This window comes from Mustela nigripes, chromosome 2, assembly GCF_022355385.1.
Source record: "Mustela nigripes isolate SB6536 chromosome 2, MUSNIG.SB6536, whole genome shotgun sequence".
NCBI classification, from domain to species: Eukaryota; Metazoa; Chordata; class Mammalia; order Carnivora; family Mustelidae; genus Mustela; species Mustela nigripes.
In genome coordinates, this window is record NC_081558.1 from 170211851 (window position 1) to 170230325 (window position 18475).

General features: G+C 37.7%; 1 protein-coding gene across 5 annotated transcripts in view; it reads left to right on the forward strand.

Annotated features, from left to right (window-relative positions):
• Window positions 1-18475, forward strand: part of SENP7 (SUMO specific peptidase 7) — a 155726-nt gene that overhangs the window by 24779 nt on the left and 112472 nt on the right. For all 5 annotated transcript variants that reach the window (XM_059392060.1, XM_059392062.1, XM_059392063.1 and 2 more), the window contains one exon: window positions 4137-4235. In XM_059392060.1, coding sequence (XP_059248043.1) covers window positions 4137-4235 — 99 coding nt within the window. The remainder of the gene's footprint in view (window positions 1-4136; window positions 4236-18475) is intronic.

The window sequence follows — 18475 nt, forward strand, 5'->3', positions numbered from 1 at the left end:
CACCCAATGTGGGGCTCAGACTCATGACCCTGAGATCAAGAGTTGCATGCTTTTATTTTTATTTATTTATTTTTAATTTCTTTTCAGCATAACAGAATTCATTGTTTTTGCACCACACCCAGTGCTCCAGGAGTTGCATGCTTTTCTGACTGAGCCAGCCAGGTGCCCCCAAAATAATTCCTTAATATTATTAATCTTCTGGAACATGTTATTTAATAACAATTGAGTATCTGATTTGGTTTAGTTTTGCCATAAATTTGTTTAATTATTCGTTTATTATTGTTTCTGGTTTTTCTATATTAAAAGTAATATAGAATATATATCTCTGTTCATAATTTTTATATATACTTGGATTTTCATTTTTTATTTATTTTTATACTTCGATTTTCAAAGCTTCTGATATTAGTATATAGAGTATTAATAAACATCCAGATTTCATATGTCTATACTTTGGAGGAATAGAGAACTACCTTTTTTGAAAATAGGATAGATTATGTTTTGTGTCCATCCTAATGGAAGTATGCATCAGTATTTACTAGGGTAAATAATTCATTCATTGATACTGAATCTAAACCATTCATAGGTAAAGTGATTGAACATAAATTATTGTGAAAAGGTAATATAAAATCTTCCATGGAAGACATAAGGAAAATGTTTTTTTAAAGATTTTATTTATTTGAAACAGAGAGAGAGAGTGAGAGAGGGAACACAAGCAAGAGAATGGGAGAGGAAGAGAAGCAGGCTTCCCGCTGAGCAGAGAGCCTGATGATGCAGGGCTTGATCCCAGGACCCCGGGATCATGACCTAAACCGAAGGTAGCTGCTTAACAACTGAGTCACCCAGGTGCCCCAGACATAAGGAATATTTTATAAGAAACTGATTTTACAGAATACTCAACATGCATAACCAGCTCTTCCTTTTTCCAAATCTTAGTTGCTGTCCTTCAAGGTTTTTTTTTTTTAGCTCTTCTTACAAAAATATTTTTTTGAGAGTGAGAGATAGAGTAAGCTAATGGACCTGGGTAGGGGAGAGGGGCAGAGCAATCCAGGGAAGAAAAAGACTTGCTACTGAGTTGGGAACCTTATAGGGCTGGATCCCAAGACCCTGAAATCATGAGCTAAGTTGAAGTCAGACACTTAACTGACTGAGCCACCCAGGTGCCCCATCCTTCAAGTTTGAACTGAGTAAATTTTTAGGTTATTACTAGGGCCATGTAACAAATGACCTCCCGAACTTAGTGGCTTTAACTTACTTTGCTCAGGAATCATCAGTCTGGGAAAGGTTCAATTGGAGAGAACTTTTCTTTGTTTTACTTGGGAGTTAGCTAGGTTGGCTTGGAGGCCAGGGCTTGTAAAGGTTCGCTCACTCACTTATCTTGATACCTGTTCTGAGAAGAATCAGTATCTTGGTGTATATCTGTGTCTTTTTAAATCTCTCCACTATAGAGGCTTAAGTATGTCCAGGATTTTTTTACTCATTGGTTCAGTTCTCCTGGGATATGTATACTAAGAGAAAGAGGGGGAAAAAAAAAGAGGAAGGGAGAATACACAAGCATGTGAGACCAGGCTAAAGCAATACAAGTATTGCCTTTAATGATTTAGCCTTGGACATCACAGTCCTGCCCAGATTCAAGGGGGAGGAATGTAGACGGTACCTGATGTTAGAGGACTGTCAGTAGCACATCGGAAGAAGAGCATGTGGGATGTGGAATATTGGTGTGGCTATTTCTGGAAAACAGAGTATGCTATAAAATCCAATGTAGGCTAACTAACCTGCTCACAAAGAATCCATGGGTGTGAACAGCCTGAAGCCCTTACCTTTGAGGAAGCAATTGTTGTTCCCTAATTAAGAATATAAAGGAAATAATTTAGAGATAATACTGTCTTTTGCAGATGAAGAATTAAAAACAGGTACCTTTTTATACAGATTAGATATAGATAATTAAGTTATTAGTACCTAAGAGGATCAATTCATAGGTGCTAGTGAAATAAGGGTTGGGATATCCTTTCTTCAAATTTATTTTGTCCTCTTGACTTATGCTCTACTCTCACTGAAATTATTTTATGGATTGTTACTGATTATAATTGATGTGGTATTTATTATATATTATATTTTGTAGGCTGAATTTGATACTTAACTATTGTTTATAACTTTAATGTGAAATTTAAGTTATTTAAGTTCTAAACAAATGATTTCAAACTTGTGGTTACAGTCCATACATTCATTTGTTTATTCAGCACATCATGAGCCATACACTTTGGAGATATAAAGTCTACTAGGTCAGGGTACTCTCTTTATTTTATTTAAAAAATTTTTTTTAAAAAAGATTTTATTTATTTGTAGAGGGAGGGAGTGAGAGAGGGAACACAAGAAGGGGAAGTGGGAGAGGGAGAAGCAGGCTTCCCACTAAGCAGGGAGCCCAATATGGGGCTTGATCCCAGAATCCTGGGATCATGACCTGGGCTGAAGGCAGCCACATAATGACTGAGCCACCGTAGCACCCCTATTTTTAATTAAAAAAAAAAAAATTATTTGAGAGAGAACAAGAGTGTGAGAGAGAGAGTACCCATGGGCAGTGGGGAGGAGCAGAAGCAGGGGGAGAAGCAAGACGTTAAGTTGAGCAGGAACCTGGTTATGGGACTCAATCCCAGGACCCCGAGATCACAAACTGAGCTGAACGCAGATGCTTAACTGACTGAGTCATCCTGGCACCCAGAGCACTCTCTTTTAAAGACCTCCACAGCCTGGAGAAGAGGGACATGTAGACAAATATTTATAATATAGTTTGATACATATAATATAAGTAACATAATAGAAATGTACCAAGTACTATTACCTAGAGAAAGGAATGCTTTGGTGTAGGAGTGACAGTTGTGTGGATAGAAGAATAATTTTGAGCTGAATCTGAAGTATTTAATAAGGGAAAAATAGAGGGAAGGGGAATTCATACATACATACAAAGGAAGCAGTACATACAAAGGTCTAAATATATAAAATAATGCATGTTTGAAGGAAGTTGAGTAAATGGTGTGGTTGGGATGTAGAGTTGGTGATATGTGGGTGATGTTAAAGATCGCAGATTGTTAAAGAGTTTTATCTGTAAGTAGCAGGTGCCATTGTTTGTTAAATGTAATGATCATTAGATTTGCATATTAGAGAACTATGGGGATAGCATTTGAAAGATGAGAAGAGGTAGAGACTGTGGGTAAGAGATGGTTAGGGGGCTATTGGGATACTTAATTTATCTACCTTAATACTGAATGAGAGGTTTTAAATTTTTATTTATTTATTCTTAAAGATTTATTTACTTATTTTTGTGCACACGTGCGTGCATGCAAGAGAGAGAGAGAGAGAACAAGCAGGGGGAGGGGTAGAGGGAGAACCACACTCCCCACTGAACAGGGAGCCCAGCACCAGGGGATCATGACCTGAGCCGAAGGCAGACGCTTAACCGACCGAGCCACCCAGACATCTGAATAAGAGGTTTTTAAAATAAAATTATATTTAGCTGTCTGTAAATTAAGCACTGAATTTAAAACTCTTTAAAACTAATTGCAAAACAAAAATAATAAAACTAATTGCCAAATGGGGCATGTGGTTGGCTCAGCCATTAGATCATACAACTCTTGATCTGGGGGTCATGAGTTCAAGCCTCACGTTAGGTGTAGTGCTTATTTAAAAAAAACAAAAAACCCGCTTGACTTATTCTCCCTGATATGAGGAAGTGGTGATGCAACATGGGGGCTTGAGAGGGTAGGAGAAGAATAAATGAAACAAGATGGGATTGGGAGGGAGACAAACCATAAATGACTCTTAATCTCACAAAACAAACTGAGTGTTGCTGGGAGTAGGGGGGTTGGGAGAAGGGGGGTGGGGTTATGGACATTGGGGAGGGTATGTGCTTTGGTGAGTGCTGTGAAGTGTGTAAACCTGGCGATTCACAGACCTGGGGATAAAAATATAATATGTTTATAAAAAATAAAAAATTTAAAAACAGACAAACAAATAAAAAACCCAAAACACTAATAGCAAAATATTAAGGCGGGTTAATATAATGGTCCTGTTAGTTCGATTAACATGATTCAATTCTTATTTATATTTCAGTTAAATCAATTATTTTCTCATTCTGATTTCAGATAACACAGATGTTAAATGCGAAACCAGAAGATGTTCATGTTCAGTCACCACTGTCCAAATTAAGAAGCTCAGAACACTGGGATCTCCCTTTGCAGGGGGTAAATAAAAACTAATTTCTTTTAAGTACATAGTGTTGTTTGGTGTGTTTAAAATATTTTAATAAAACTGAATTTTCGTTTTCTTATATATCCTTGCTAGGGTTTTCTTATATTATTTGTAGTTTTTAATTTTTTTATTTCTGGTATTTGTTGAAGTGATGCTTTGAGATTAGGGTCTTCTTTAGTTTAAGTATACCTTACTTTGTATGATTATTTTCTTGAAATTTAAATCTCATTATTGGAAAAGATATTTTAAATTTATGAGAATATTAAGCTTATTGGAATCATTTGCTCTTTTGCTCTTGTTTTGTAAATTTGAGAGGATATATCTTAAAATGTGGTGGAACTATACTTTAAAAAGGTACTCTATTATAAATCTGGACTTTGATTTTATTGCTATTAAGCATTATTATGGAACTTTCATGAATAAGGCTTAAGATGGCACTTTTTTTTTTTCCTAAAGATTTCATTTGTTTGAGAGAGAGAGAAAGAGAGAGAGGGACAGGGTGCACAGGCAGGGGGTGGGGCAGACACAGGGAGAGGGTGAAGTAGGCGTCCTGTTGAGCTGGGAGCCAGAAGCGGGTCTCGATACCAGGACACTGGAATCATTACCTAAGCCAAAGACAGATGCTTAACTGACTGAGCCACCCAGGTGCCCCCAAGATGGCACATTTTAAATATTTTTCCTTGTGCTGGTACAACTCATTTTATTAACATATAATGTATTATTAGCCCCGGGGGTATAGGTCTGTGTATCACCAGGTTTACACACTTCATAGCACATACCTTCCCCAATGTCCATAACCCCACCACCTTCTCCCTATCCCCCTCCCACCGGCAACCCTCAGTTTGTTTTGTGAGATTAAGAATCTCTTATGGTTTGTCTCCCTCCCAATCCCATCTTGTTTCGTTTATTCTTTTTCTACCCCCCAAACCCCCCACGTTGCCTCTCAACTTCCTCGTATCAGGGAGCTCATATGAAAATTGTCTTTCTCCGGGGCGCCTGAGTGGCTCAGTGGGTTAAAGCCTCTGCCTTCGGCTCAGGTCATGATCCTGGGGTCCTAGGGTTGAGCCCCACGTTGGGCTTTCTGCTCAGCAGGGAGCCTGCTTCCCCCTCTCTCTCTGCCTGCCTCTCTGCCTACTTGTGATCTCTGTCTGTCAAATAAATAAATTAAAAAAAAAGAGAGAAAAGAAAATTGTCTTTCTCTGATTGACTTATTTTGTTAAGTATAATACCCTCTAGTTCCATCCATGTTGTCACAAATGGTAAGATTTCATTTATTTTGATGGCTGCATAGTATTCCATTGTATATATACCACATCTTCTTTATCCATTCGTCTGTTGATGGACATCTAGGTTCTTTCCATAGTTTGGCTATTGTGGACATCACTGCTATAAACATTCAGGTGCATGTGCCCCTTCGGATCGCTACATTTTTATCTTTAAGGTAAATACCCAGTAGTGCAATTGCTGAGTCATAGGGTAGCTCTATGTTCAACTTTTTGAGGAACTTCCATGCTGTTTTCCAGAGTGGCTGCACCAGCTTGCATTCCCACCAAGAGTGTAGGAGGGTTTCCCTTTCTCCATATCCTCACCAGCATCTGTCATTTCCTGACTTGTTAATTTTAGCCACTCTGACTGGTGTGAGGTGGTATCTCATTGTGGTTTTCATTTGTATTTCCCTGATGCTGAGTGATGTGGAGCACTTTTTCATGTGTCTGTTGGCCATCTGGATGTCTTCTTTGCAGAAATGTCTGTTCATGTCCTCTGCCCATTTCTTGATTGGATTATTTGTTCTTTGGGTGTTGAATTTGCCAAGTTCTTTATAGATTTTGGATACTAGCCCTTTACCTGATATGTCATTTGCAAATATCTTCTCCCATTATGTCAGTTGTCTTTTAGCTTTGTTGACCTTTGCTGTGCAAAAGCTTTTGATCTTGATGAAATCCCAATAGTTCATTTTTGCCCTTGTTTCCCTTGCCTTTGGCGATGTTCCTAGAAAGAAGTTACTGCGGCTGAGGGAGGTCAAAGAGGTTGCTGCCTGTGTTTTCCTTAAGGATTTTGATGGATTCTTTTCTCACATTGAGGTCCTTCATCCATTTTGAATCTGTTTTCATGTGTGGTGTAAGGAAATGGTCCAGATTCATTTTTTTGCATGTGGCTGTCCAATTTTCCCAACACCATTTGTTGAAGAGACTTTTTTTCCATTGGACATTTTTCCTGCTTTGTTGAATATTAGTTGACCATAGAGCTAAGAGTCAATTTCTGGGCTCTCTATTCTGTTCCATTGATCTGTATGTCTCTTTTTGTGCCAGTACCATACTACCTTGATGATGACAGCTTTATAATAGAGCTTGAAGTCTGGAATTGTGATGCTACCAACTTTGGCTTTCCTTTTCAATATTCCTCTGGCTATTTGATATCTTTTCTGGTTCCAAATGAATTTTAGGATTATTTGTTCCATTTCTTTGAAAAAAATGGATGGGATTTTGACAGGGATTGCATTAAACGTGTAGATTGCTTTAGGTAGCATAGACATTTTCACAATATTTGTTCTTCCAATCCATGAGCATGGAACATTTTTCCATTTCTTTGTGTCTTCCTCAATTTCTTTCATGAGTACTTTATAGTTTTCTGAGTATAGATTCTTTGCCTCTTCAGTTAGGTTTATTCCTAGGTATCTTATGGTTTTGGGTGCAATTGTAAATGGGATTGACTCCTTTCTATTTCTCCTGTCTCGTTGTTGGTGTAAAGAAATGCAGCTGATTTCTGTGCATTGATTTTATATCCTGAAACTTAACTGAATTCCTGTACAAGTTCTAGCAGATTTGGAGTGGAGTCTTTTGGGTTTTCCACATATAGTATCATATCATCTGCGAAGAGTGATAGTTTGTCTTCTTCTTTGCCAATTTGGATGCCTCTAATTTCCTTTTGTTGTCTGATTGCTGAGGCTAGGACTTCTAGTACTATGTTGAATAGCAGTGGTGATAATGGACATCCCTGCCATGTTCCTGACCTTAGTGGAAAAGCTCTTAGTTTTTCTCCATTGAGAATGATATTCGCTGTGGGTTCTTCATAGATGGCTTTGATGATATTGAGGTATGTACCCTCTATCCCTACACTTTGAAGAGTTTTGATCAGGAAAGGATGCTGTGGTTTGTCAAATGCTTTTTCAGCATGTATTGAGAGTATCATATGGTTCTTGTTCTTTCTTTTATTAATGTATTGTATCACATTGATTGATTTGCGGATGTTGAACCAACCTTACAGCCCTGGAATAAATCTTACTTGGTCGTGGTCAATAATCCTTTGAATGTACTGTTGGATCCTATTGCTAGTATTTTGGTGAGAATTTTCACATATATGTTCATCAAGGATATTGGTCTGTAATTCTCTTTTTTGATGGGATCTTTGTCTGGTTTTGGGATCAAGGCAATGCTGGCTTCATAAAATGAGTTTGGAACTTTTCCTTCTATTTCTATTTTTTGGAACAGTTTCAGGAAAAGAGGAATTAATTCTTCTGTAAATGTTTGGTAAAATTCCCCTGGGAAGCCGACTGTCCCTGGTCTCTTGTTTGTTTGAAGATTTTTGGTGAATGCTTCAACCTCGTTACTGGTTATGGGTCTGTTCAGGTTTTCTTTTTCTTCCTGGTTGAGTTTTAGTAATTTCTATTTCTCTAGGAATGCATCCGTGTCTTCCAGATTGTGAAATTTTCTGGCATAGAGTTGCTCATAATATGTTCTTATAATTGTTTGTGTTTCTTTGGTGTTGGTTGTGATCTCTCCTCTTTCATTCATGATTTTATTTATTTGGGTCCTTTCTCTTTTCTTTTTGATAAGTTTGGCCAGGGATTTATCAATCTTATTAATTCTTTAAAGAACCAGCTCCTAGTTTCCTTGATTTGTTGTTGTTTTTTTGGTTTCTGCTCTGATCTTTATTATTTCTCTTCTCCTGCTGGGTTTAGGTTTCTTTGTTGTTCTTTCTCCAGCTCCTTTAGGTGTAGGGTTAGGTTGTGTATTTGAGACCTTTCTTGTTTCTTGAGAAAGGCTTGTATTGCTATATATTTTCCTCTCAGGACTGCCTTTGTTGTGTCCCACAGATTTTGAACCATTATGTTTTCATTATCATTTGTTTCCATGAATGTTTTCAATTCTTCTTTAATTTCCTGGTTGACCCATTGATTCTTTAGAAGGATGCTGTTTAGTCTTCATGTGTTTGGGTTCTTCCCAAATTTCCTCTTGTGATTGAGTTCTAGCTTCAGAGCATTGTGGTCTGAAATATGCAGGGAATGATCCCAATCTTTTGATAATGGTTGAGACCTGATTTGTGACCCAGGATATGATCTATTCTGGAGAATGTTCCATGTGAACTAGAGAAGAATGTATATTCTGTTGCTTTGGGATGGAATGTTCTGTATATATCTGTGATATCCATCTGGTCCAGTGTGTCATTTAAAGGTTTTATTGTGTGCCACGGATCACAGTTTAAGGTAACCTTGAGCGCTCTCTCCTCAGCTCTGTCTCTGTAGCCAGCTTCCCTTCTCTAATACCTGTGAACTCTGTGACACTCACACACCCCCAATCCTTCTGTGACCCCGTGGGACCCGAGACCATGCTGTCTGTGCATGGGCTTCACCCCAGCTTAGCCTCTGGAGCGATGTCCCTCAGTGGAGCAGACTTTTAAAAGTTCTGATTTTGGGGGCATCTGGGTAGCTCAGTGCATTAACCCTCTACCTTTGGCTCAGGTCATGATCTCAGGGTCCTGGGATCAAGCCCCGCATCGGGCTCTCTGCTCATCAGGGAGCCTGCTTTCTCCCCCTCTCTCCATGCTTGCCTCTCCGCCTACTTGTGAACTCTCTCTCTCTGTTAAATAAATGAAAAAAAACAAAAAAGTTCTGATTTTGTGCTCCATTGCTCTGCCACTTTCTGGGAGCTGGCCCGTCACCCCGCGGTCTTTCTTCCCATTGCTTTGGATTCACTTCTCCGCAGGTCCTGCCTTTCAGAAAGTGGTCTATTTTCTGTTTCTAGAATTGCTGCCCTTCTCCTCTTTGATCTCCTGTTAGAATTGTATGTGTTTGGAATGGTTTGATAAACTATCTAGGTGATCTCCTGCTACCTGATATAATATCAGCCTGCTACTTCTCTGTGACCTTGACTCCTCCCCTCATGGTCATTTTTTAAAAATAGAATTTTTCTCAGATTTTCCAGTTTGTCCATTTGAGCCTGTATTAATCTGCTAGGCTAACATAAGAAAATATCACAGACTGGGTGGCTAAACATCAGAAATTTATTTTCCAATAATTCTGGAGGCTGAAGTCCACGATTAAGGTGCTGGTAGGGCTGGTTTCTGTAAGCCTTTTCTCTTTGGTTTATAGATGGTCATTTTCTTGCTGTTTCTTCCTATGACCTTTTTTTCTATATACTCACATTTCTGGTACTTCTCTTCTTATAAGGATGCCAGTCCTGTTGGATTAAGTCCCTACCCTTATGACCTCATTTAAACTTAATTAACTTTGTAAAGGCCCCATTTCCACATATAGTTATATTGACAGTGAGGACTTTAATATATGAAATTGGCAGGAGAAGCACAATTCAGTTCATAACATTAGCATTTTAGGATAGCAAATTTTAAGTCATGTTGAATATGTTTTTATGTACAGACGAGAAAAATTAACCATTTATTCTAACTCGTTCTCAGAGGAAAGATTTGTCATTAATAGTAGTTGCTTTAACATTATTTAAAAATTTGACTATCATAATACATTTGTTTCTTATACAAGGTACAAAAAACAGAAATAATAAATGAGATAAGATGACTTATGCTGGGGTGCCTGGGTGGCTCAGTGGGTTAAAGCCTCTGCCTTCAGCTCAGGTCATGATCCCAGGGTTCTGGGATTAAGCCCCGCATCAAGCTCTCTGCTCAGCAGGGAACCTGCTTCCTCCTCTCTCTCTCTGCCTGGTTCTCTGACTACTTGTGATCTCTGTCAAATAAATAAATAAAATCTTTAAAAAAAAAAAAGATGATTGTGTTGAGATAAAAAGGAAAAAATTGCTTAAGGTTAGAAAATTTGGGGTGTATAGAAAGGTATCGGTGAAATAAATAAATACTCTTTTCTGTTCCTTTTTCCTAATGGCAACCACCATTAATAGTTTTTTTCATCTCTTTGAAGAAAAAAAATGCATCTGCCTACATAAATAATAATTTGTATATATGTTCATACAATACTCTTTCGTATTTTGCTTCTTTTGCTCAGTAAAATGTTGAAATCCATCCCTGTTTTGCATCTATCAGTAGTTTGTTCCTTTTTATTACTAAGTAGTATTTCATTTTGTGGCTATAACACAATTTGTTTATTTAATTCTTCTGTTGATGGACTTTTGGGCTTAGTTTTAATTTGCATTTTCCTGATGACTAATGGTATTAAGACATTTTCATATGTTGATTGGCTATCATATATCTTTTTTGGGAAGTGTGAGTTCAGTTTTTTTGCTCTTTTAAAATAAATTTTATTGAGAGTTAATTTTTTGCAATTAAATTAATCCATTTTAATTCTTCTTTGAACTTTGACAAATGTATATGCTTTTGCAGCCATCACCATAATAAAAGGGTGTGTGTGTGTGTTTGTGTTTTTTTCCTTAGTGTACAGTTCTGAATTACAGGATCTGTATAGATTCATATAAGTATCATGACAATGAAGATATTATGCTGTCCCATTACTCCAGAAAATCCCCTGGTGCTGTCTCCTTTGTAATTATACTCTGTTCCCACTTTTAACCCTTGGTAATGTTGTTTTCTGTAGCTATACCTCTACATTTTCCAGAATGTCACATAAAATGGAATCCTAGAGTGTATAATGTTTTGAGAATGACTTTTTATTTAGCATAATGTCATTGAAATTCATTCATGTTTTTGTGTGTATCAGTAGTTTATTCCTCCCATTAAGGGACATATGGGTTGTTTCCAGATTTTGGGCATTAGGAATAAAGTTCCTATAAGTGTTTGCGTTTTTTTTTTTTTTTTTTTTTTTTTTTTTTTTGTGAGCATAAATTTTAGTTTCTCTGGGTAAATATTTAGGAGTGGGATTCCTGGGTCATATGATAAGTGTATATTAATTGACAAACCGTTTTTCAGAGTGTTTGTACCATTTTGCATTCTCACCAGCAATGTGTGGAGAGTTCTGGGTGCTCTGTATTTTTCTTAGCACTTGATATAGTCAGTTTGTTAATTTTTTTAGTTAATGGATTTTATTTTTAGAGTAATTTTAGCTTTACAGAAAAATTGAAGGGGTAGTACCAGCAATACCCATATGCCCCTCAATTCCCCTTCCCCTGTTACATACTTTCCTTTATTAATATCTTTGCATCAATGTGGTATATTTGTTACAGTTGATAAGCCAGTACTGGTAAGTTATTATTATTTCTTGGATATAATTGACCTATAACATTGTATTAGCTTTAGGTATACAATATAATAATTTGATATATGTTTATATTGCAGAATGATTAGCTAATATCTGTTAATACATAGTAATAGTTTTCTTATATATTTCTTAAAGATTTTATTTATTTATTTGACAGAGAGAGAGAGAGATCATAGGTAGGCAGAGAGGCAGGCAGAGAGAAATGGGGAAGCAGGCTTCCCACTGAGCAGAGAGCCCAATGTGGGGCTCGATCCCAGGACCCTGACATCATGACCTGGGCTGAAGGCAGAGGCTTTAACCCACTGAGCCACCCAGGTACCCCAGTAATAGTTTTCTCTTGATGAGACTTTTAACATCTCTTAGCAACTTTCAGGTAAATAATCAATATTGTTAAGTAAATCACCATGCTGTATATTATATTCCTGGGACTTATTTATCTTGTAACTTAATGTTTGTACTTTTTGACCCCTTTCACTCACTTTGCCCACTCTCCACCTCTGGTAACTACAAATTTGTTCTTTTTATAAGTTTGGTGTTTTTTTTTTTTTCCCCTTAGATTCCTCCTGTGAGTGAACTCATACAGTATTTGTTTGTTTGTTTTCGGTCTGACTTATTTCAGTTAGCATTAGGCCCTCAGGGTCCATCCTAAGTTCAAGATTTTTGGTGGCATCTTTAAGCTTTTCTATATATAATATCATGTCACCTGTGAATAGAGACAATTTTACTTCCTTTTGATTTGGTTGTCTTTTATTTATTTATTTTTTGCCTAATTGCAAGATTTGGTTAGTATTCTGTTAAAGTGGGTAGGGTTGGAATCCTTGTCTTCTTCCTGATTTTAGAGGAAAAACTTTCAGCTTTTCACGATTGAGTATGATAAGCACTGTGCACTATGATATATGAACTTTATTATATTTAGGTACATTCATTGAGAGTTTTTATTAAACTCTCATTGAGAGTTTACTTCATTGAGAGTTTTTATTAAAGAATGGATGTTGAATTTTGTCAGATGCTTTTTCTGCATCTGTTGAGATGATATGTTTTACTTTTATTTTGTTAATGGGGTGTATCACCTTCACTGATTGGTGGATGCTGAACCTTCCTTGCATCCCTAGAATAAATCCTATTTGATTCTTTTGTATGGTTGAATTGGATTTGCTAATATTTTATTGAGGAATTTTGTATCTATTTTTATCAGGGATATTGGTCCGTAATTTTCTTTCCTTTAAAAGATTTTATATGTTTATTTGAGAGTGAGTGTGAGAGGCAGAGAGAGCATGAGTGGTAGGGAGGAGCAGTGGGAAAGGAAGAAGCAGACTCCCCACTGAGCAGGGAGCCAAGTACGGTGCTCAATCCCAGTTAGGGTGCCAGTTGTAGGGTCCAAATCCTTTGTACCTTAGGCGAAGCTAGGAGTTCTCAATTCTCTCCTGGTTGTGTTCCATTTTGCCAGGGGTGGTGTTTATGGTTAGATTATCTCAGCTTTTCCTGTATGTTTCAATGCTTTTTCTCAATCCTGTAATATTTAAAGGAGTTGTTCAGCTAGTTTCTGGGTTTTTTCAGAAGGAGTAAATATAGATTTGGTATGTCTGTGGGAGGAAGTGATTTCAGGCTCCTTGTACATTGTACATTGTCATTAAAATTTTTTAATTTAATTTTATTTATTTATTTGAGTGGGAGAGCGAGAATAAGCAGGAGGAACAGCAGAGGGAGAGGAGAAACAGACTCTCCACTGAGCAAGGAGCCCAATGTGGGGCTTGATCCCCAGACCCTGGGATCGTGACCTGAGCCGAAGGCAGATGCTTACCCAGCTGAGCATCCCAGGTCCCCCTACAATGTCATTTTGAACTGAAACTATCCCTGGTAGATTATTGTTGGTTGAAGTCCATAGTTTACATTAGGGTTCACATTTTGTCTAGTATATTCTGTGTTTAGACAATGTATAATGGCATGTATCTGCCATTACAATCTGATACAGAATAATTTCACTGTTAAAAAAATCTTTTGAGGGGCGCCTGGGTGGCTCAGTGGGTTGAGCCGCTGCCTTAGGCTCAGGTCATGATCTCAGGGTCCTGGGATCGAGTCCCGTGTCGGGCTCTCTGCTCGGCGGGGAGCCTGCTTCCTCCTCTCTCTCTCTCTCTGCCTGCCTCTCTGCCTACTTGTGATGTCTCTCTGTCAAATAAATAAATAAATAAATCTTTAAAAAAAAAAAAGAAAAAAAATCTTTTGAGGGACACCTGGGTGGCTCAGTGGGTTAAGCCGCTGCCTTCGGCTCAGGTCATGATTCCAGGGTCCTGGGATCGAGTCCTGCATCGGGCTCCTTGCTCAGCAGGGAGCCTGCCTCTCTCTCTGCCTCTGCCTGCCTCTCTGCCTGCTTGTGTGCTTTCTCTCTCTCTCTTTCTGAGAAATAAATAAATAAAATCTTTTTAAAAATCTTAAAAAAAAAATCTTTTGTGCTCCACTGATCTTTTTAATAATGTTCAGTTTCACTTTTTCTATAATGTCACATGGAATCATACAGCCCTTTTAGATTGTCTTCTTCCACTTAGCAATATGATTTTACCTTCATTAATGTCTTTTTTTGTGGCTTGATAGCTCGTTTCTTTAAAAAAAAGAATTTATGGGGGGCACCTTGGTGACTGAGTTAAGCATCCAGCTTGTTTTTGGCTTAGGTCATGATCTCAAGGTTCTGAGATTAAGCTTATCACATCAGGCTCCTCGCTCTGCAGGGAGTCTGCTTCTTTTCTCCCTCTCCCTCTGTCTTTCCACCTACCCATGCATTCTCTATTTCCCTCACAAAAATAAATAAATCTTTAAAAAAATAAAAAAATTTTTATAAGACTATTTCTTAGAGCTTTAGGTTTGCAGCAAATTGAGTAGAAAGTAGTTTCCATATGTCCCTTGCCTCCACACATGCGCAGCCTATCCCACTGTTCCTTGTTTTTAGTGCTGAATAATTTCCATTAAGTGGATGTAGCACAGTTTGTTTACCCATCACCTGTTGAAAGATATCTTGGTTGCTTTCAAGTTTTGGCAATTATGAATAAAGACACAGTAAACATTTATGTGCAAGTTTTTGTGTGGACATGTTTCTGAATTGTTTCAAGGATTGCAGTTGTTGGATTGTATGTTAAGTGTGTATTTAGTTTTGTCAGGAATTGCTAAACTGTCTTCCAAAATGGTTGTACCATATTGCATTCCTACCTGCATCTAATGGGATTTTCTGATGCTCCACATTCTAGTTGACATTTGGTATTGTCAGTGTTTTGTGTTTTAGCAATCCTAATACATATATAGTGGTATCTTGTTTTAACTTGCAGTTTGTGATGACATGTTTTCTTGAGTTTCTTTTCATATGCATATTTGGAAGCTGTGTATCTTCTTTGGTGAGGTGTGCCTTCAGATCTTTGGCTCTTCTTTTTTTTTTTTTCCTTAAAGATTTTATTTATTTATTAGAAAGACAGAGAGAGACCAAAAGTAGGCAGAGCAGCAGGCAGAGAGAGAGGGAGAAGCAGACTCCCCATTGAGTGAGAAGCCTGATGCGGGACTTGATCCCAGGACCCTGAGATCATGACCTGAGATGAAGGCAGTCGCCCAACCGACTGAGCCACCCAGGCACCCCTTGATCTTTGGCTCTTCTTAAAATTGGATTGTTCTCTTATTTTTGAATTTTAGGAGTCTATTGTATATTTTGGATACTGGTCTTTTTATCAGATATGTGTTCTGTAAATTTTTTTTTCCTAGTTTTTGTGTTATCTTTTCATTCCCTTAATGGACTTTTGTAAAATAGAAGTTTTAATTTCAGTGAAGCCCAAATTGTCATTTTTTTTTTCTTCTTGGATGGTTGTTTAGGTATTATATTTAAGAAGTACTTGCCTAACCCAAGGTCACTTAGGTTTTTGCTGATGTTGCTTTTAGGAATTTTATAGTTTTGCATTTTAAATTTAGATCTGTTGGCCCATTTTGCATTAATTTTTGTGAAAGGTGTAAGAGTTATGTCTCTATTTGTTTCTACATGGATATTAGCACCATTTGTTGAAAATAATAGCCTTTCTGTATTAAATTGCCATTGTTCTCATGTCATAGATCAGTTGATTTTATTATGTGGATCTATTTCTTAGTGCTTTATTCTGTTCCATTGATCTATTTGTTTATCGTTTTGTAGCTTTGTAATAAGTCTTGATGTTGGGACTGTAAGTTTCCTGAGTTTGTTTTTCTTCAACATTGTATTGGCTATTCTGGGTCTTTGTCTTTCTGTTTAAAATTTAGAATCATTTTGTCAACATCCACAAACTAACTTTCTGGGTTATTGGTTTGTGTTGACTTTATAGATCAAGTTGGGAAGACAGCATTGGAATATTGAGTCTTCCTATCCATGTACATGAAATGTCTATTTAGATTTTTTAAAAGATTTTATTTATTTGACAGAGATCCCAAGTAGGCAGAGAGGCAGGCAGAGACAGAGGAGGAAGCAGGCTCCCTACTGAGCAGAGAGCCTGATGTGGGGCTCGATCCCAGGACCCTGAGACCATGACCTGAGCTGAAGGCAGAGGCTTAACTTTCTGAGCCACCCAGACACCCCCTATTTAGATCTTTGATACCTTTTAATACAGTTTTGTGTTTTTTGTTGTATAGATTTTATGTGTGTGGTTTTTTTTTTGATTTGCACATATATATATATTTTTTGTGCTAATGTAGATTTTTTTTTAAAGATTTTATTTATTTATTTGACAGAGAGAGAGACAGCAAGAGCAGGAACACAAGCAGGGGGAGTGGGAGAGGGAAAGCAGGCTTCCCGCTGAGCAGGGAGCCCAATGTGGGGCTCGATTCCGGGACTGTGGGATCATGACCTGAGCCGAAGGCAGACGTGCAATGAATAAGCCACCCAGGCATCCCAATAGTATTGTTTTTAACTTTAGATTGCAATGTTAATTTAAAAGAAGAAAGTAATTGACTTTTGTAAAAATACCTTGTTTCCTGCACCATGGCTATAATGGCTTATTTGTTGAAGGAGTTGATTTTTTTTAAAAAATTGATTCTTTGGGATTTTCTACATAGACAGTTATGTCACCTTAAATAAAAGTTTTATTTTTTTCTCCCAATCTGTATTTTTATTTCTTTTACTTATCTTAAAGCATTATCTTGGACAGCTGCTTAACCAACTGAGCCACCTAGGCGTCCCTAAAATTTATCATTTTAACCATTTTTAAGGGTACAATTCACTGGCATGAACTACATTCACATTGTTGTGCAACCATTACCACCATCCATCTCCAGAACTCTTTATATCTTGCAAACCTGAAACACTACCTATTAAACAATACTCCATTCCCCCCTACCCTGGCCCCAGGCAACCACCATTTTACTTTCTGTTTGTACGAATTCGACTATTTTAGATATTTCATATAACTTGAATCATACAGTATCTGTCCTTTTGTTACTGACTTTTTTTCACATCTTATAATGTCATCGTGTTGGGAAAAACCGAGTTTTCCTCCTTTGTTTCTGATTTACTCTTACACTACTATCATATTTACAATACTTTTGACACCAGTTATGTGTGGGTTTTCCCCTACCAAGCAATGCTCTGTGACACCAGCTGGGTATTCTATAATTTAATTCAGTTATGACACTGCTTGAAAGTAGTGTCAGACCCCACAAGTTAAGGGCTTGGTCCAGGAAGAATGCTTCCATCCTACTTCAGATGCCAGCCAGAAGTCCACCTGTCACCTGTGCTTGTGATCGAGTGGCTATAAATCTGAGGTTCTCCCAGCTACCCCATCAGGTTTGATTACTTTATGCTAGAGATGCTGGGAGAACCAGGAAAATACTTACATTTATCAGTTTATTAAAGAATATAGTAAAGAATACAATTGAACAGCTAGATGAAGAGATAACACAGGATGAGGTCTGGGAGGGTCTCCAGTGCAGAAGCCGCTGTCCTTGTGCAGTTCATGGGTGTGGTATGTGGATGTGTTCACCAACCTGAAATTACTCTGAACCCCATACTGTTGGGATTTTTATGGAAGCTTCCTCATGTGGGTATAACTTACCAAGTCTGTTTTCAGCTCTTTCCCCCTCTCTAGAGAATGGAGGGTGAGGCTAAAAATTCCAAATTTCTAATTATGGCTTAGTCTTTTTGGTGACCAACCCTCATCCAGGAGCCTTCCAGGAGCCCACCCAGAATAACCTCTTTTATTTTATTTTATTTTATTTATTTATTTGACAGATCACAAGTAGGCAGAGAGGCAGGCAGAGAGAGAGAGAGGAGGAAGCAGGTCCCCGCTGAGCAGAGGGCCCGACTGGGGGCTCGATCCCAGGACCCCGGGAACATGGCCTGAGCCTAAGGCAGAGGCCCCAGCCCACTGAGCCACCCAGGTGCCCTGAACAACCTCTTTAGTACAAAAGACACTCCTATCACCCAAGAAATTACAAGGGTTTCAGGAGGCCTATGTTAGGAATGGGGATCAAGGATCAAATATTATAACAAAAGATCCTCCTATCAATCCAGGAAATTGTAAGGGTTTTAGGAGCTCTAAGCCAGGAAATGGGGCAGAGACCAATATATATATTTTTTGTTCTCCGACAGTCATCAAGGGTTATCCATGTTGTGGCATGTGTGAAAGTTAACTTTTTAAGACTGAATAAAAAAAAGACTGAACAATATTTCAGTGTATCCATTTTTTTTTTTTTTTTTTTTTTTACTGATGGGATACTTGAATCACTTCTACCTTTTAACTTTTGTGAATAGTGCTGCTATAAGCACAGGTGTACAAATCTCTTTAAGGAAAACAGTGTTTTAAACTTAATACATATGTATTATCT